This window comes from Rhinoderma darwinii, chromosome 2, assembly GCF_050947455.1.
Source record: "Rhinoderma darwinii isolate aRhiDar2 chromosome 2, aRhiDar2.hap1, whole genome shotgun sequence".
Taxonomy (NCBI): Eukaryota; Metazoa; Chordata; class Amphibia; order Anura; family Rhinodermatidae; genus Rhinoderma; species Rhinoderma darwinii.
The window spans coordinates 234,043,943-234,062,894 of record NC_134688.1 but is presented as its reverse complement, the minus strand read 5'-3'; the positions used below and the strand labels follow the sequence as shown (position 1 = coordinate 234,062,894).

The window sequence follows — 18,952 nt, the reverse complement described above, 5'->3', positions numbered from 1 at the left end:
CTGAACAGTAGTTCAACGCGTCCTGCGCAGAAACAGGCAGCGTAATCCGCTGGACGCTTTCAGCTACTGTTCAACACCTGCGCATAATTGGATGCAGCAAGGAAAAAACAGAGGATGTGGTCATGTCCGTAAATGATGTGACCGGTGCCATCTTACGTCCCCTTTTACTGCATTTACTAAAATATATAATATTTCTCCACTATAGAATTAAGTACGTTTTAAAAAAATATGTAAGCATAAATAATTCCATTTTGTTTTGACAGGACAATTCCAAAGACACAGATGATTCAAATCTTAGCACTGACACCAGTTATTTTACTCCGGAAATTGATGTTTCAGTCGAGAAGACGGAACAAGAGGCATGTTATAAATAAAAGAGCATTTCTTATAATTACTTGTGGTTTTAGGTTCTCAGTAATTTGTTCTTGTTCGCATTTTGCTACTGCATGACATACTCTGTAACTATTATGCTACCTTAAGGGATTTTGTGCAACTTCTATAAAAGACATTACAGTGTATGTGCAACTTAAACTATATTCTGACCTGTGATTTAAGAGATAAGGTATAAGTAAATGGCACCGGTAAAGAGTCATGGCCCTGGGACAATAGGGCTGTAATGCTCATGCACTGATCTTAATTATTTTAGGAAAATACATCATACATAAGTTTAAGCAACGCTTTATTATTGTTACTGTATTTTTATTTTAGACACTGAATGTGTGTGATGAATCAGACCATACCTTCGGAGAATGGATTTCAATACCAAGCTCCACCATGTGCTTCGGTAAGCAAAATCCTGGTTAAAGCATATACAGCCTCTATACAATTTCTGTACAATGATTGAAGGTTGTGGCTATGGGATTGTTACATAGCCATCCAATTTTTCAAAGACAGAAAAGGCTAATATGGATGAAATTCCTATTTCATGGAAAAGTAGATCTAGTTTATGGACAGCAGTTCAGTAACTAATTGACTTATGCTAATTAAATGTCCCATCATTTCTAGAACCAAGGGGTAAACAGTGAAACGCATAGGGATGTTCAATACCCTTCCTCCTCATAGAAGCCTATGGGTAAATAAAGTTCCCTGTCTGGTGGAAGTCCTGCCCAGGGTAGCAAATTATATGATTGCTACAGCCCTGTCATAGGAATCGTACTAGCAGCAGCTTTTTCACCATCCAACTGTTTCTAATTTATGGTAAATCATACTTCCATTTTAAAAGCAGAGGAATGTTAGAGTATGTTCACACGGCTTATTTTCAGGCTTATTTTGTTTCGTAAAAGCTTTGTCTTTGGCTCCAAAATACAGTTGAAATAAGCCTGCAAACAGTTACTCATTAATTTCAATGGGAGATACCCTGTGCTGTTCACATGAGGTGAAAAAGAAGCCTCGTAAAAAAAAAAGTAGTATGTCACTACTTAGGGCATATTTGGAGCTGATTTTTCATTGACACTACGAAAAAAGCCTCAAAAAAGGCTTAAAAAAAAGGCCTCAAAATAAGCTTCAAACAAAAAAATAATTCATTTTCAGCTTCACAAACGCCTATAACGCCGTAATTTTCAACCACTTCTTTTTGTGAACATACCCTTACTTGCTTTCACACACTATCATTTCTCTTAAGAACTGCACAATTTGTGGATATTTTTGGGCATTTAGAGAACACCTGCTGAACTCTGCGGCAACTGGAGGAAAAATACATTCTATAGTGCTGCCTATTAAAATAGAAGAGGTAATAAGGCGTAATTCAACCCTTAATATGATTCAGCAATGGGACAATATCACCATATAGCCAGGTCCTATACATAAAGCCTTGCTACCTCACACACGAACACTATAGAATGATATCAATTCTATGCATTCACATTTCTTGGAATGTTTAACTTTCCTTTGCCACAGCCAATTGTGTACGCTACCTCAAAATGATGAAACAGCAGTCTGGTATACCAATTATTTTATTCACTCTGTCAATGTCGGACTGGGGTACATTGGGCCCACCAGAGGAATTGATTTAGAGAGCCCAACTTCCATATATCCAGATTTAATACAAATAATGCTGATAAATAACGAATGCAACCACATACTGTACATATACATAAAATTGTCATGTACTGTACATATAAATGATACCGCCATATACTGTGTATATATGAATAATGCCTCATTTACGGTACATATAAAATAATACTGTCATATACTGTATATATAAATGATACAGCAATATACAATACATATAAATAATACTGCCATATACTGCACATATCATAACGTCATATTCTGTATATATGAATAATATCACCATATACTGTACTTATTAACCCCTTAGTGACCACCAATACGCCTTTTTACGTCGGTCACTAAGGGGCCTTAGGCTAGGCTGACGCCTTTTTACGCCTAGCCTAAGTCCTGCACGGGTCTCCCGTGCAGCCAGGAGCCGGGCCGTTTAACCCGTTAAATTCCACCGTCAATAGCGACCGCGGCATTTAACTTTGTTTACAGAGGGAGAGAGCTCCCTCTGTCACCCATCGCAATCGCGGGTCTCCGATGGTCTGTCATGGCAGCCGGGGGCTTGATAAAAGCCCCCAGGTCTGCCCCGGACATATGCCTGTTAGGACGCGCCGGAGGCACGTCCTAACAGATTGCCTGTCAGATTTACACTGACAGGCAATAATGCTCTGGTATACGAAGTATACCAAAGCATTATAGCAGTGATCGGAAGATCGCACAGTAAAGTCCCCTAGTGGGACTAATAAAATAAGTCATCAAAGTGAAATAAAGATTAATAATAAAAAGTACAGTAAAAAAATAAATAAAACCATTTTTTTTCCATAAAAAGTACACATATGTCGTATCGCCGCGACCGTAATGACTCCATTAATAAAGTTAATATGTAATTTAAACCGCAAGGTGAACACCGTAAAAAAAAACGCAAAAAACAATGGCGAAATGGCAATTTTTTTCCATTGCCCCCCAAAAAAGTCATAATAAAAATGAATCAATAAGTCCCATGCACCCCAAAACAGTACCATTCAAAACTACGTCTTGTCCCGCAGAAAACAAGCCCAAAAAATCACTACATTGATGGAAAAATAAAAAAATTACGGCTCTTGGAAAGCGACGATGCAAAAACAAATAATTTTAGTTCAAAAGTGTTTATATTGTGCAAAAGTCGTAAAACATAAAAAACCTCTACATATGTGGTATCGCCTTAATCGTACCGACCCATAGAATAAGAGTAACATGTTATTTACGTCGCATAGTGAACGGTGTCAATTTAAAAACGCATAGAACAATGGCGGAATTTCAGTTTTTTTTTATAATCCCCCCCAAAAAGGTTAATAAAAGTTAATATAAAAATTATATGTACCCAAAAATGGTGCTATTAAAAAGTACAACTAATCTCGCAAAAAACAAGTCCTCATACAGCTATGTAGACGAAAAAATAAAAAAGTTATAGCTCTTTGAATGCGACTATAGAAAAACGAATAAAATAGCTTGGTTATTAGGGCCTAAAATGGGCTGGTCACTAAGGGGTTAATACTACCTCAATATGCTGTATACATAATTAATACCGACATATACTCTAGGCACAGACATTTGTCCTACAGGCAGAAGGGCTATTACTCCATGTCCCATCCCTGGAAACCAGTGGAAGGTAGCCATAACTTTTATAAAGGGGGAGCACAGGACAGGACTGAGAGCCACCTGTATTCTCCCTATCCTGCTCTTTTCAATGTCCCCCATCATCTCTAATGTGGGGTTTAGTCGAGTGGTAAACGTGGAACAAAACTTTTACTGCACACATCTGATTTTACAGTGACACAAAATCATATGGTTACTTTCTCATCAAAAAGCTCAGCCAGCTTTATCGTTATTACACTTGAAGTGACACAGTAAAGTAAAAATTGCTAACAGTTAAACAATAGCTCTCTCACCAGGGCCCTACTCTCACAGGACACCCACCGCTACCTTCTCCATTGACTCTTAGTAGCCCAGTCTTTTCCAGGACAACAAACCCTGTTCCAGTCCTCCATGGCAACCAGACCCTGTACTTTCCAATCCTGACCCACATTACGTTTTTCAAAGTATTTCGGCTGTAATCCTATAACCATTAAATTCAAAGCCACATTACAGCTTAAACATTTATGTTTTTTTAAATGCGTTTCTTTAGGCTGCGTTTGAAAAACCAACATAAACGCACAGTGTGAACCCAGTCTAAGGACCGTAGCAATTAATTTTTGTTATTTCTAGAAATCATTGTGCTTGTTTACTTACAGATAAAACATTATTAACATGGACTGGAGAAAGAGCATTGGAAAAGAATATGCCAGGGCTTACCACCATTGAATTATCAACAAATACCAGGTAATAGGAAATATATATACTGTGTATGTATGTATATATATATATATATATATATATATATATATATATATATATATATATTTATATAAATGTTTTAAATTCAAATGAAGCGGACCTAGGTTAGAGGTGCAGCAGATGTGTCCATAGGTGTCCAGAGTGTAAAGCCGGCCATAGACTTTCCATCATTGTCATTCAATTCCTCTATTAACATTCAGGTTCAGCTCGGCAAGACAACCTTACTAATTCTGTGGAGATGAGTGTCTATTGGACACCTACGGCATTGCTTGTTTCAGAGGAAACAGGAAACAAAAAAGGTCCAACCAGTCTTTGTACGAGGGTATGTTATGCCCAAGAAGATTCACAAATACACGTCTAATATCCATTGACAGCTTAATGCATACACATTTGCAGTTAAGCTTCTGTGAAGGGATTCAGACCAACTATATATTTTACATATGGTCAGTTTGAGACACCAAACTGGGATGAAGTTTGCACTATAGTTTAAATTTTTTATCACATTTACGAATAATAATTGGAGGAAAGTTGGCCAATGAGGGAATTGATTTACCTATTTTTCTGGTGAATTAAAGGGGTATTCTCATTTAGGAATGTTATGGCTTATCGCTAGGATGTTTCTGACTTGGTAAGTCATGTTCATGATGCAGGGGCAAGGTGTGTGTGGTGGGGATGGGGTCTGGTCCCTTGACACCACCTCTGAGCAGTTTAGAAAAAAATTTCTGATTTATGGAGTTCAATAAGAACTCCCCCTAGTGACAACTGCAGGAAGACAGAATTTTACCATTTTACATTATGGATACTCGAAGGGAACCAGGGGATTTGGAGCACTTTATAAAAAAAACACAGAGCCCCGACATTGATAAGATTTCTATACCTATTTATTAAAGAAAATTAAATTATAGGTATACTTTCCTACCTAAAACCACTGCTAACCCCTGCACCATCCTAAGCAATATAATATTATATAATAATATAATTACAATAAATGGTTAAGTGTTAGCCATAAAAGCACCATAATCCTAGAGGGATATTAGATGTTAACACATAATCACAACGTATAATGTATATCAATATGCCTTCTTCAATTTGGACCACCGGAGGTATTAGATATTAACCACAAAACCACGCTAGACCACCATGAGTATGATAGGAACGCTATCAGAAGCCACAACATGCAAATGTGTATGATGTAATTTATGTAGAAAGTTGGCAAAGTTCATATGACCAGGTGAATTTGTCTGTCTCCGTTGTGGGTACCAATCCAATTGGAGCTTCCCCTTTAAAAATCATGTGTTTTCCCCTGTAATGGTGATCCCTTTAGTCTTTGAAAATATTTTTCAAAGACTAATTATTCTATTATTACCTTTCTATCAAGTTTTCGTTTCTGCAAGCGTCACTATTGTATACTTTTAAAAACATATTAAAAAAAAAAAAAAAGGAAACCTGACGGATACCTAATAAGTCAATGGGAATGTTTCAAAAAGGATCATAACAGATCTGTCACATCTATAAGGACTCTTTTCTACCCAAAATGGTGACAGATCACAAGCTCATCCTCCTGTAATTATCTAAATATTAATCAAGTGTTATTTCTACTCTGGATGTAAGAAGGACTGCTCTACGATATCTACAAGGAAGGATCAGAACCTGTTCATACCGTTTCCAGAGACAAAATAGAATAGGATGGGACATAAAACCCATCTTCAGATGGATAAAAAAAAAAGAGACGATGATCTTTAGCAGGAGAGTTCTTCCGGCTATTGTCTAGAATGGTTCACAATTTGGTAATTATCCCGTGGTTGCACCACGTGGACTATATGGGAAATATAGACATTAGTCCATCCTGGTAATTTAGTTTCCATGAGTTCTTCCTGATTGCACCCATATACACAGGGCAGATTATAGCTTTTCTGCCTCATGAGGGGAAAATTAAAATGACGCCATTAAAATCCTAAGTATTTGGCCATTCAGACTTGTAAATTGAAACCAAAATTTAAATGGGTTGGCTGCGAGTTAATAAGTTAATTGAGCAGCAGGAAATGTTATAAAATAAAAAAAATCAAACAATACCCTGGCGCTTAAGCGCTGATGCTCCAAAGGTCCCTGCTGTTCTTTGTTTATTTTCCTGTCGCGATGGCGTGCCGTACAGCCAATCACTGGACTCAGCAATCAGGGGTTTCAGCATTGATGCCTGCATGTGATGCTTGCATGTTTTTTTTTGTTGTTTTTTTTTAAATCTCGGACATCCTCTTTAAAAAATGCATGTGCGTCACAAAAACAAACCACACATAGGACACATGCCGCACACTTACTACCCATACGGTGAGACACATGCCACACAAGCTGGCCACATGCCGCCCACACATGACTCATGTTTGACACATTCTTCACACCTTGGAAGCCACTGGAGACCATGTGCCCTTGCTGCACTTGGAGGAAGCATCTGTCTGCGGCTTTTTGCTGTGGCGCCAGCCCCTCTGAAAAACTGCAGGTTTCCGCATGAGGCGAGATGCTCATTTTGCCTGATGGCAGAAACGTTGCTGACTGGAGGCCATGTGCCATTGCTGCATTTAGGTGGGGGCATCTGGCCATGGCTATTTGCTGTGGCGCCACCCTCTCGGAAATGCTGCAAGTCGCTGCCTAAGGCGAAATTCTAGTCTCGCCTCATGACAGAAACGGTCCTGCATATATAGTATGTCTGTCTCTATCAATATGAAAACAAGCTATGAATATTAGATCCCATTGACACAGAGTCTAGCATGCTGTAGTATATAACAACTGTTATATAAGACTGTGTTCACATTGTGTTTGATCACTACGTTCAGCGCATGCACTGGGAAAGCTCCCGACTCACACGCCAAACCTATCCATAATGCCCCATTGACCTGATATATATGAAAAGCGTGTCCTTTTTGGTGATGTCAGGGAGATATACGCTTCAGCATAACTTTTTATTTTACAGTCTAGAATAGCATAGTAGACTCTGGTATTCAATACAGCGGCATCCAGTAAAAAAAACAACGTATGCTGTGCTCTATGTGCCTTGATGTCGGGAAATACTCCCGACCTATACCTCTCACAGAAAGCTCTGATGTGATATGACGATTGGCAAAAATAATGGGTATTGTTATAGGAAACGTTATTTATTTTTTGCATCACATTATTCAGGTCTACTATAGATGTTGAAAACTTGTCAAGTTTTTCGTGTGATGAGAAAACTTCATTATTGCAATTCACTACTCCAAGAAACATGGAAGTTTCAGCAAGACACAGCACTCCACTCAGTCCAGGTATGGACAGTTTGTATGCGCTTGCTTCCTTTAGTATTTTGTATTCTGCTGAGAAAATATCATTTGCTTTTATTGCCTGTCTTTTTTTTTTTTTTTTTTTTAAAAAAAGCTCTAAATCCGTATAGTAAGTGAATGTTTACACAGGGCGGACACGCTCCGTAAAAGTACACAGCGTATCCGCCCTAGACGCCAAAGGGAATTCTGGTCGAAAAACCAAACAAAAAAACAAATTGTGTTGCAGCTTTTCGGCCGGAATGTCCACTGCGGAAACAGCAGGTAGAAAAAAAAAAAGCTTATACTTACCCGTAGCCATGCCGACCTGTCCCTCCGACGTTCTGCAGCCTGACCTCCTGGGGTGACTTTTCGTCCCATGTGGCTGCTGCAGACTGTGATTGGCTGCAGCAGTCATGTGGGATTAAACGTCATCCCTGGAGGCTAGGCTGGAGGCAAGAGCAGAGAGATCTGCGTAAGTATCAGTTTTATTTTTTTTTCTTAGTTGCGATCTTTGCGGTGGAATATCAGCATTACCACCGCAAAAATCGCGACATCTGCTATTTGTTGCGTGTTCTACTTCCCCATTGAGTTGAATGGAGAAAACCCTGCAACAGAAAAGCAACGATTCCACAACATAAATTGAAATGCTGAGGTTTAAAAGACCGGTTTAAAAGACCGCACCGCAGGTCAATTTATAAAAGGTTTTTTTCGGCGGGTTTTTTTACGCAGCATATGGATGAGATTTGTTCAAATCTCGTCCACTTAGCTGCTACTGTATTACACTGCGGATCCGCATTATTTATGCTACGTGTCTTTAGCAGCAATTTCTCACATTTTCAAGAAAATTTCAAAAGGCTATTTTTACAGGGGCCAGTTCAGTTGTGAAGTGGTTTTGAGGGCCTTATATATTAGAAACCGCCAAAAAGTCACCCAATTTTAAAAACGTCACCCTTCAAAGTATTCAAAACAGCATTTAGAAAATGTCTTAACCCTTTACACATTTCACAGGAATTAAAGCAAAGTAGAGGTGAAATTTACAAATTTCATATTTTTCTGCAGAAATAAATTTTTAATACAATTTTTTTTATAACACAGAAGGTTTTACCAGAGAAATGCAACTCAATATTTGTTGCCCAGTTTCTGCAGTTTTAGGAAATATCCCACATGTGGCCGTAGCGTGCTACTGGAATGAAGCACCGGCCTCAGAAGCTAAGTAGCACCTAGTGGATTTTGGGGCCTTATTTTTGTTAGAATATATTTTAGGCACCATGTCAGATTTGAAGGGCTCTTGCAGTGACAAAACAGTAAAAATCCCCCAAAAGTGACCCCATCTGGGAAACTAGACACCTCAAGGAAATTATCTAGGGGTGTAGTGAGCATTTTGACCGCACAGGTTTTTTACAGAAATTATTGGAAGTAGGCCGTGAAAATTAAAATCAACATTTCTTCAAAGAAAATGTAGGTTTAGCGATTTTTTTTCTCATTTCCACAAGGACTAAAGGAGAAAGAGCACCGCAAAATTTGTAAAGCAATTTCTCCCGAGTAAAACAATACCCCACATGTGGTAATAAACGGTTGTTTGGAGACACGGCGTGGCTGAGAAGGGAAAGAGCGCTATTTGGCTTTTGAAGTTCACATTTAGCAGGAATGGTTTGCGGAGGCAATGTCACATTTACAAAGCCCCTGAGGTGACAAAACAGTGGAAACCCCCAACAAGTGACCCCATTTTGGAAACTATACCCCTTGAGGAAATTATCTAGGGGTATAGTGAGCATTTTGACCCCACAGGTTTTTTGCAGAAATTTTTGCAAGTAGGCTGTGAAAATGAAAATCTAAATTTTTTCAAAAAAAATGTAGGTTTAGCTAATTTTTTTTCATTTCCACAAGGACTAAAGGAGAAAAAGCACCATAAAATTTGTAAATAAATTTCTCCCGAGTAAAACAATACCTCACATGTGGTAAAAAACGGTTGTTTGGAGACACGGCGTGGCTGAGAAGGGAAAGAGCGCTATTTGGCTTTTGGAGTTCACATTTAGCAGGAATGGTTTGCGGAGGCCATGTCACATTTACAAAGCCCTTGAGGGGACAAAACAGTGGAAACCCCCACAAGTGACCCCATTTTGGAGACTACACCCATTGAGGAAATTATCTAGGGGTATAGTGAGCGATTTGACCCCACAGTTTTTTTGCAGAAATTATTGGAAGTAGGCCCTGAAAATAATAATCTACATTTTTTCAAAAAAAATCTAGATTTAGCTAATTTTTTCTCATTTCCAGAAGGACTGAAGGAGAAAAAGCACCACAAAATTTGTAAAGCAACTTCTCCCGAGTAAAACAGTACCCGACATGTGTTAATAAACGTCTGTTTGGACACACGGCAGGGCTTAGAAGGGAAAGAGCACTATTTGGCTTTTTGAGATCACATTTAGCAGGAATGATTTGCGGAGGCCATGTCACATTTGCAAAGCCCCTGAGGGGACAAAACAATGAAAATGCCCAAAAAGGGACTCCATTTAGGAAACTACACCTCTTGAGGAATTCATCTAGGGGTGTAGTGAGCATTTTGACCCCACAGATGTTTCATAGAATTTATTAGAATTAGGCAGTGAAAATAAAAACAGTCCTTTTTCTTCAATAAGACGTAGCTTTAGCGCAAATTTTTTCATTTTCTCAACAAATAAAGGAAAAAAAGAACCCAACATTTGTAAAGCAATTTCTCCCGAGTACGGCAATACCCCATATGTGGTCATAAACTGCTGTTTGGGCAAACAGCAGGGCTCAGAAGGGAAGGACCGCCATTTGGAGTGCAGATGTTGCTGGATTGGTTTCTGGGCGCCTGTGGGCCCAAAACAGTGGAAACCCCCCAGAAGTGACCCCATTTTGGAAACTACACCCCTCAATGCATTTACCAAGGGGTGTAGTAAGCATTTTAACCCTGCAGGTGTTTTGTAGAAATTAGTGTTCACTCGATGTTGCAGAGTGAAAATAGTTTTTTTTTCCATAGATATGCCAATATGTGGTGCGCCGGTTTGTGCCACCATAACAAGACAGCTCTCTAATTATTATGCGGTGTTTCCCGGTTTTAGAAACACCCTACATGTGGCCCTAATCTTTTGCCTGGACATATGACAGGGCTCAGAAGTGAAGAGTACCATGCGGAGTGGAGGCCTAATTTGGCGATTTACAAAGTATTGGTTCACAACTGCAGAGGCTCAGATGTGAAATAATAAAAAGAAACCCCTGATAAGTGACCCCCACTATGGAAACTGCACCCCTCAAGGCATTTATTAAGGGGTGTAGTGAGCATTTTCACCCCACAGGTCATTTCCATAAATGAATGCGCTGCGGATAGTGCAAATTAAAAATTTATATTTTTCCCTAGATATGCCATTCAGTGGCAAATATGTCATGCCAAGCTTATGACGCTGGAGACAAACACCCCAAAAATTGTTAAAAGGGTTCTCCGGGGTATGACGATGCCATATATGTTGAAGGAAACTGCTGTTTGGGGACGCTGTAGGGTTCAGAGCCGAGGGAGCACCATTTGGCTTTTGGAGAGCGGATTTTGCTTGGTACTATATTTGTTTGAGTATTGCTGGTGTTTCCATTTATAATGTGGGGGTACATGTAAGCGGGGCGGAGTATATAAGGGGCATAGTCAGGTGGTATAAAAAAATAAAAAATAATCCATAGCTGTGTGTTACGCTGTGAAGCAATCCTTTCTGCACAGGCCGGTGTCGCACTGATAAATGGTGTCATTTCTTATCCCCATTTTGGTCCGCACTCCGCACCTTTGTAGTTTGGGGAATTTTGCTGGGAAAGTGTTGTCCTGGTATAATACGGGCACCGTCGCTTCCAGCAGATATGTTTGGGCTCTCCCCTTCCTGGTTTCCTAATTTTAGGTCCTTGATAAATCGCCTCTTGAAACAGAAGAAATGTTCCCCTCGGGCTGCACAACTGCATATTTTTTTATTTCCTGACTTATTGGAGCCATAACTAATTTTATTTTTCATAGACGTAGCGGTATGAGGGCTGGTTTGTTGCGGGACGAGCTGTAGTTATTATTGGTACCATTTTGGGGTACATGTGACTTTTTGATCACCTTTTATCCTATTTTTTGGGATGCCAGGTAAACAAAAAAACGCAATTCTGGCACAGATTTTTTCGTTTTTTTTTTATACAGCGTTCACCATGCGTTATAAACTACATGTTAACTTTATTCTGCGGGTCAGTACGATTCCGGCGATACCTAATTTATAGCACTTTTTTTATGTTTTACAACTTTTTGCACAATAAAATTACTTTTGTAAAAAGAATGTATTTTTTCTGTCGCCAAGTTGTGAGAACCATAACTTTTTAATATTTTTGTCGACGGAGGTGTATGAGGGCTTGTTTTTTGCTGGACGAGCTATCGTTTTTATAGGTACCATTTTTGGATACATGCGACTTTTTGATCACTTTTTATTCTAATATTTGTAGGGCAAAGTGACCAAAAAACAGAAACTCTGGTAAAGTTTTTTACGTTTTTTTTATGCTGTTCACCGCGTGCAATAAATAATATAATATTTTGATACCTCAGGTCGTTACGGTCGCGGCGATACCAAATACATATGGTTTATTATTATTTTTCAATAATAAAGGACTTGATAAGAGTAAAAGGGGGATTGTGTTTTGTTTTATTTGATTACTTGAAACTTTTATTGTTTTCAAACTTTTATTTTTTGCACTTTTTTTTACACTTTTTTATACTTTTTTTACACTTTTCTTCAAGTCCCACTAGGGGACTTGAAGGTCCAACGGTCAGATATTTTTTTTTCTAATACATTGCACTACCTATGTAGTGCAATGTATTAGATCTGTCAGTCATTCACTGACAGCAAGCCGATTAGGCTTCGCCTCCTGGCGGGGCCTAATCGGCTTCCGTAATGGCAGAGCAGGAGACCATTGTGTCTCCTGTAGCCATAACAGCAGTCGCCAGTCCCGATTGCCTGTCGGGGCTGGCGATCTGCTAGTAACCGCTACGATGCAGCAATCGCTTGCGATTGCTGCATCGAAGGGGTTAATGGCAGGGATCGGAGCTAGCTCCGGTTCCTGCCGTTACAGGTGGATGTCAGCTGTACAGTACAGCTGACTTCCACCGCTGATGACGCCGGATCTGCTCCTGACCCGGCACCATCTTGCCGGCAGCTACGGAAGCCGATCAGGCTCCTCCGCCGCCGGGGCGGATCTTGACCGGCTTCGGTTCAAGGCAGACCGGGAGGCCAGTATTAGGCCTCCGGTTGCCATTGCAGCCACCGGAACCCCGGCAATTTCATTGCTGGGGATCCGATGAGCTGCAAACACCTTAAGTGCAGCGATCGCGTTTGAGCGCTGCACTTAAGGGGTTAATGGCGGGGATCGAAGCTAATTTCGGTCCCGCCGTTACAGTCGGATGTCAGCTGTAAGATACAGCTGAGATCCGACGATGATGGCACCGACTCAGCTTCTGAGCCGGTGCCAAACATTTGCCGTAAATGTACGGCATTTTGCGAGAAGTCAATGCTTTCCATGACGTACATTTACGGCAAATGTCGGGAAGGGGCTAATGACAGTCCTGGGCCGTGTAAACGAGCGCCGCTCAACGAGACAGCTCGTTGATTGGCTCTCGTTTGCTCCTTTCACAAGGACCTAGTATCATTACTCCGATCGCTTGTCCTTATATATTTCTATCATGTCGGCAGCACGTCTGACTGTTTATACAGGGAGATGTGCTGCCGACAACGATAATAGTTCTGTTATTTAAAGCTATGCAATCAGCCGATGAACGAGTATTTGCTCGTCCATCTGCTGATCGTTGCTCTGTTTACACAGGGCGATTATCGGGAACGAGTATTCTGTGAACGCTCGGTTGCCTCATAATTGGCCGGTGTAAAAGGGCCTTAACTGTGAGGCGGGCCTCACTGGTGAGGTGCCCCCCATTGTTGGTGGGGCTCAACTGGAAAGGCAGTTAGATTATAATCTTCACATGTCTTTCTATTGTTGCACCAACCTTTGGTTTAGCAGTATAACTGAGTCCTTTTGTGCTTATTTTAATGTTATACTATGTTTAGGGGACAAATTTTAACAAACAGTGAGGTAATTTTTTTAAGGGAAATTCCCATCTCAGTAATCCTAGTTAATATGATAGATAATGTAAATATATTTACTTTAGCAAGTTCATTTATTTTTAAAAAATGTACCATTATTCAGATGTATATTCCTCTCCAACAAGGCTCCTCTTGATTGTTTGGCAGCTGCCTATGGTTAATACCACTGCCGCGCTTGCACCGTTCCTACATCACTTTACAGTAGCTCCTAACCGAGCCACCTCACTGGAGTCTATAGGACGGCTCTTGAGAATGCGCAGTAGTTCTTTAACTACTTATCAGAGCTTTTACCGTGGGGGGGGGGGGGGGTTTGGTGAGATGGTTGGGGTTGTGGCAACCACACTTACCATGCTGATTGTCACGAGTAGGCAGTGTCTTTTTATTCTGAAGCATCGGTAGTGTGCATTGTAACGTCCAGAGCCGCGGACCGTCGTAACTTACCTCTCGACGGCCGCGGCCATGGACGAGTGAGTGCCGGGCTGCATCTCCCTCCTGAGAGATGCCGGCACTAACTTCTGCATCTCTGCACTGGTTCCCGTAGGGTGCTCGCGCCCAGCCTTAAAGGGCCAGTACACACACATGTGTAAAATCTGTAATTAGCCCATGATCACCCTGGACTAAAAGAAGGGCTCTGCCCTTTCACTCACTGCCTGAGCATTGTGTTGTGTTTACCCATGTTAGTCTTAGCAAATGGTCCCTTAGTGTCATCCTGTTCCTGTTGTTCCCGTGCCCTGCTACCTGTATCCCGTGCTACATTTGTTCCTGTGCCTTAGTGTGTTGGAGTCGTGTTGTGTCATCTGTCACGCCTGCTGTTATACACCACGTCTTGTGTCACCTGCCTGCAAGTTCATCTGTGCCTCAGCCTCCACTACTGTCTGGACTATCAGTTTGGCCAGCTGCTAGCCCGCTGTGGTGGTGCAGCCTAGTGGGTCCACATACCCACGGATCGTGACAATACGGTCAGGCCATGGACCCCGCTGGTCAACCCAAGACCATGGTGACGTCACAAGCTATGCAGGCAGACCTGCGAGACCTTCGGTCACAACAAGATATACTCCTCCTGACAGTGAACTCCATTGCACAGCAATTGGATGCGCAAGCTGCAGCCATCACGGCACCTGTTCCTGTTGCTCCGGCTGTTCCTCCTACTACACCTCCTGTCAGTACCGGTGCTGACTCCCGATTCTCGCTGCCACTACCTCCTCGCTACGACCGAGACGCGAGTACCTGCATGGGATTTCTGTACCAGTGCCAGATCCACTTCAGTCTACATGCCAGAGCATTCCCTTCCGATGGAGCAAGGATCACTTTCATTATCTCTCTCCTTACTGGCAAGGCCCTAGCATGGGCGAATCCTATCTGGGAACGTCAGGGACCAGAGACCTGTGACTTCCAGTGTTTCCTACAGACTTTTCGCACGGTATTTGAGGAACCTGGACTAATCTCATCTTCAGCTGCATCTCTGCTGACCCTTCGCCAGGGAGACATTTATGTGGGCGAGTACGCCATTCAGTTCCGCACCCTGGCAGCAGAGCTGTCCTGGAACAACGAGACTTTGGTGGCTACATTCTAGCAGGGACTGCCTTCCGAGATTAAAGACGAGCTTGCCACTCATGATCTACCACCTACCCGGGATGACCTCATTCTTCTTGCCACCCGGATTGACATGAGGATCCATGAGCGATCCCAAGAGGTTAGTCGGGAGAGAAGATTCCCCAGGCTGACTCCTACTTTCCAGCAATCCCTGTTGCCCTCACCAGTTGTTCCACCAGAGGAGCCTATGCAGGTGGACCGGCTCAAATTGTCAGCCCATGAGAAGCAATGCAGACACACTTCGGGACCTTGTCTGTATTGCGGCCTCGGAGGCCATGTTGCGCATTTCTGTCCCCAGAAGCCAAAAACTCCAGTGCCTAGGATTGGTTGGAGAGACAACACTAGGTGAAACGGCGCTGAATAAAAAATTATCTTCTAAACTATCCTTCCCCGTGGCCATACATAGGGTTGCATTGGGTCTCTGCCTATCTGGACTCTGGGTCCGCGGCAAACTTCATCCAAAAAGACATAGTGGATCATCTCCAGTTGCACACGATCCCCCTGAAGACGTCTTTGGCTGTTGTCTCAGTAAATGGACTGCCTCTGCCTGACCCGATCGTATCTGAAACCAAGCCGCTGAAGCTCCAATTTGTCCTACTCGGCCTGCCTTGGCTCCGGTTACATGCCCCAGTCCTGTACTGGAATTCCAGAGAGGTTCTCCAATTGGGCTCCAAATGTCCCAACCGCTGTCTGTTACAGATCCATCCGGTCCAGCCTCCTCTGCCTCAGTCATTGGCAAGATTACCTCCTCTTTTCTCTCAGTTTGCGGATGTCTTCATCAAGAAGGAGGCTGAGGCACTTCCCCAACACCGGGCTTATGACTGTCCAATTGAACTGGTTCCAAATGCGTCCCCTCCCCGTGGATGGGTATACCCTCTCTCCTTGCTAGAGACTCAGTCCATGTCGGTCTATATTAAGGAGAATCTGGACAGGGGTTTCATACAAACATCCTCCTCTCTGGCCGGGGCCGGGTTCTTCTTTGTCAAGAAAAAAACCGGATCTCTTCGACCTTGCATTGTCTACCGTCGTCTCAATCAAATCACGGTCAAGAACAAATATCCGTTGCCACTGATTTCCGAACTATTTGACCGCATACGAGAAGCCAAGATTTTTTTTAAACTAGACTTGCGTGGGTCTTACAATTTGATTCGGATCTGCCGGAGTGACGAATGGAAGACGGCATTCAATACTCGAGACGGGCACTATGAATACGTGGTAATGCCCTTCGGTCAGTGTAACGCTCCCGCGTTCTTCCAAGAATTCGTCAATGATATCTTCTGAGATCTCCTCTATGTCTGTGTTGTGGTCCATCTCGATGATATTTTGATTTTCTCTCCAAATCCGACGACTCATCGGAGGCATGTCCATCAAGTTCTGCTGCGATTAAGGGAGAATTGACTGCATGCCAAGCTGGAGAAGTGCATTTTTAGAAGAATTCTCTACTCTTCCTGGGCTACATCTTCTCGGGTCAAGGCCTTCAGATGGATCCTGAGAAGGTAAAGTCCGTCCTATAATGACCACGTCCTCAAGGCCTGAAGTCCATACAGCGTTTTTTGGGATTCGACAACTTCTACAGGCAGTTTATCCCAAACTTCTCTTCACTGACGGCTCCCATCTCTACCCTCACCAAAAAAGGTATGAACGCCAAGGTGTGGACTCCAGAGGCAGAATCTGCATTCAATAGCCTTCACGTCAGCCTCAACCCCTGACGAGTCTCTACAGTATTCATTGGAGGTGGACGCCTCCTCTGTTGGTACAGTTGAGAGGTTCCAAAGGGAAGGCAGTGGTATGTGGTTATTACTCTAGACTTTTTTCTCCCGCTGAGCGCATTTACTCTATTGGGGATCGGAAGTTACTGGCCGTCAAGTTGGCTCTGGAGAAGTGAAGACATCTACTAGAGGGTGCAGCTCACCCCATCCTGATATATAGTGACCACAAGAACCTCACCTATCTCCAGTCGGCCCAACAGCTGAATCCCCGTCAAGTCAGGTGAACGCTGTTCTTCACCCGGTTCCAATTTGTGCTCCACTACTGTCCCGCTGACAAAAATGTGAGGGCCGATGCCCTGTCCAGGTCGTTTGAAACAGAGGACACCGTGGAGTCTCTGCAAAGTATCATTGACCCATCCTGTATTATTTCTGCTAATCCTCTGCAAGTTAGAGACATCCCTCCAGGGAGGACTTTTGTTAGGTTGACAGACAGGAGGAGAATCCTTCGCTGGGGGCACCACTCCAAACTGGCTGGGCACGTGGGTGCTCGTAAAACCCGAGATCTAATTGCCCGTCATTTCCGGTGGCCCACGCTGCCCACAGATATTGTGGACTTTGTCTCATCCTGCACTGTGTACTTCCAACAAAGTTGCTCACTCCAAGCTTGCCAGTCTGCTCCAACCTCTGCCTGTGCCCAATGCTCCCTGGCAGCATATAGTAATGGGCTTTGTCACAGACCTTCCTTCCTCTGCAGGATGCAATGCGGTTTAGGTAGTGGTGGACCAGTTCTTGAAGATGACTCATTTTATCCCGCTAACCGGCCTATCCTCTGCTCCTTGACTGGCTAACCTCTTCATCCATCACATCTTCCGTTTTCATGGCTTGCCTCTTCATATCGTGTCTGATCGGGGGGTTCAGTTCAGCTTGAAATTCGGAAGAGCCCTCTGTAAACTCCTAGACGTGAAGTTGGACATTTCCTCAGCCTATCATCCCCAGTCCAATGGCCAGGTCGAGAGGATTAACCAAATCATGGAAAATTATCTTCGCCACTTCATCTCCATGCAGCATGATGACTGGGTACACCTTCTTCCGATGTGCCGAATTCTCGTACAACAACCACACAAGTGAGTCCACTACTTCCACACCATTCTACATTGTGTACGGCCAACATCCATGATTTCCTCTTCCTGTTCTGGCTACATCCCAGTTACCCGCAGCTGACTCTGCATTTTGAGAATTCCTACAGGTCTGGCAGCAAACCCGGTCCTTTATTTTGCAGGCAGTCGATCGCATGAAGCGAAAAGCAGATGCTAGAAGAAGAGAGCCGCCTCTTTATCTTCCAGGTACCAAAGTCTGGCTGTCCTCAAGGAATATCCGGCTGAAGATGCCGTCATACAAATTTGCTCCCAGGTTCCTCAGACCCTTTGAGATCCTGCAGCAAATTAACCCTGTCTTTATAAGCTTCGGATCCCTAACTCCTTTCACGTGTTTCTCCTCAAGTTTGTGGTCCTGAACTGCTACTCTAGACTCCTAGTCCTGCAGTTGCTCCCAGGGGTTCTGCCGATGTGTTTGAGGTTAAGGAGATCCTGGTCTTCTAAAAAATAGGAGTAAGAACTGTTTATTTGGTGGATTGGAAGGGGTTTGGTCCAGAGGAGAGGTCCTGGGTGCCAGAAGAAAACCTCATTGCTCCTACCCTCATTAAGAAGTTCCTCTATCGATCTGGTCCAAAGAAGAAGGGGTGTAAGAGGGGGGATACTGTAATGTCCACAGCCGCGTATCGCCGTTCTAACTTACCCCTCGATGGCTGCAGCCTTGGACGAGTGAGTGCCGGGCGACATCTCCCTCCTGAGAGACGCCAGCA

At 42.8% G+C, this 18,952-nt stretch overlaps 1 protein-coding gene across 6 annotated transcripts in view; it reads left to right on the top strand.

The window, feature by feature from the left end:
- TEX14 (testis expressed 14, intercellular bridge forming factor) overlaps nt 1–18,952 on the top strand; it is a 532,366-nt gene that overhangs the window by 484,090 nt on the left and 29,324 nt on the right. For all 6 annotated transcript variants that reach the window (XM_075852942.1, XM_075852939.1, XM_075852943.1 and 3 more), the window contains 4 exons: nt 264–359; nt 709–784; nt 4,275–4,362; nt 7,549–7,670. In XM_075852942.1, the coding sequence (XP_075709057.1) occupies nt 264–359; nt 709–784; nt 4,275–4,362; nt 7,549–7,670 (382 nt within the window). The remainder of the gene's footprint in view (nt 1–263; nt 360–708; nt 785–4,274; nt 4,363–7,548; nt 7,671–18,952) is intronic.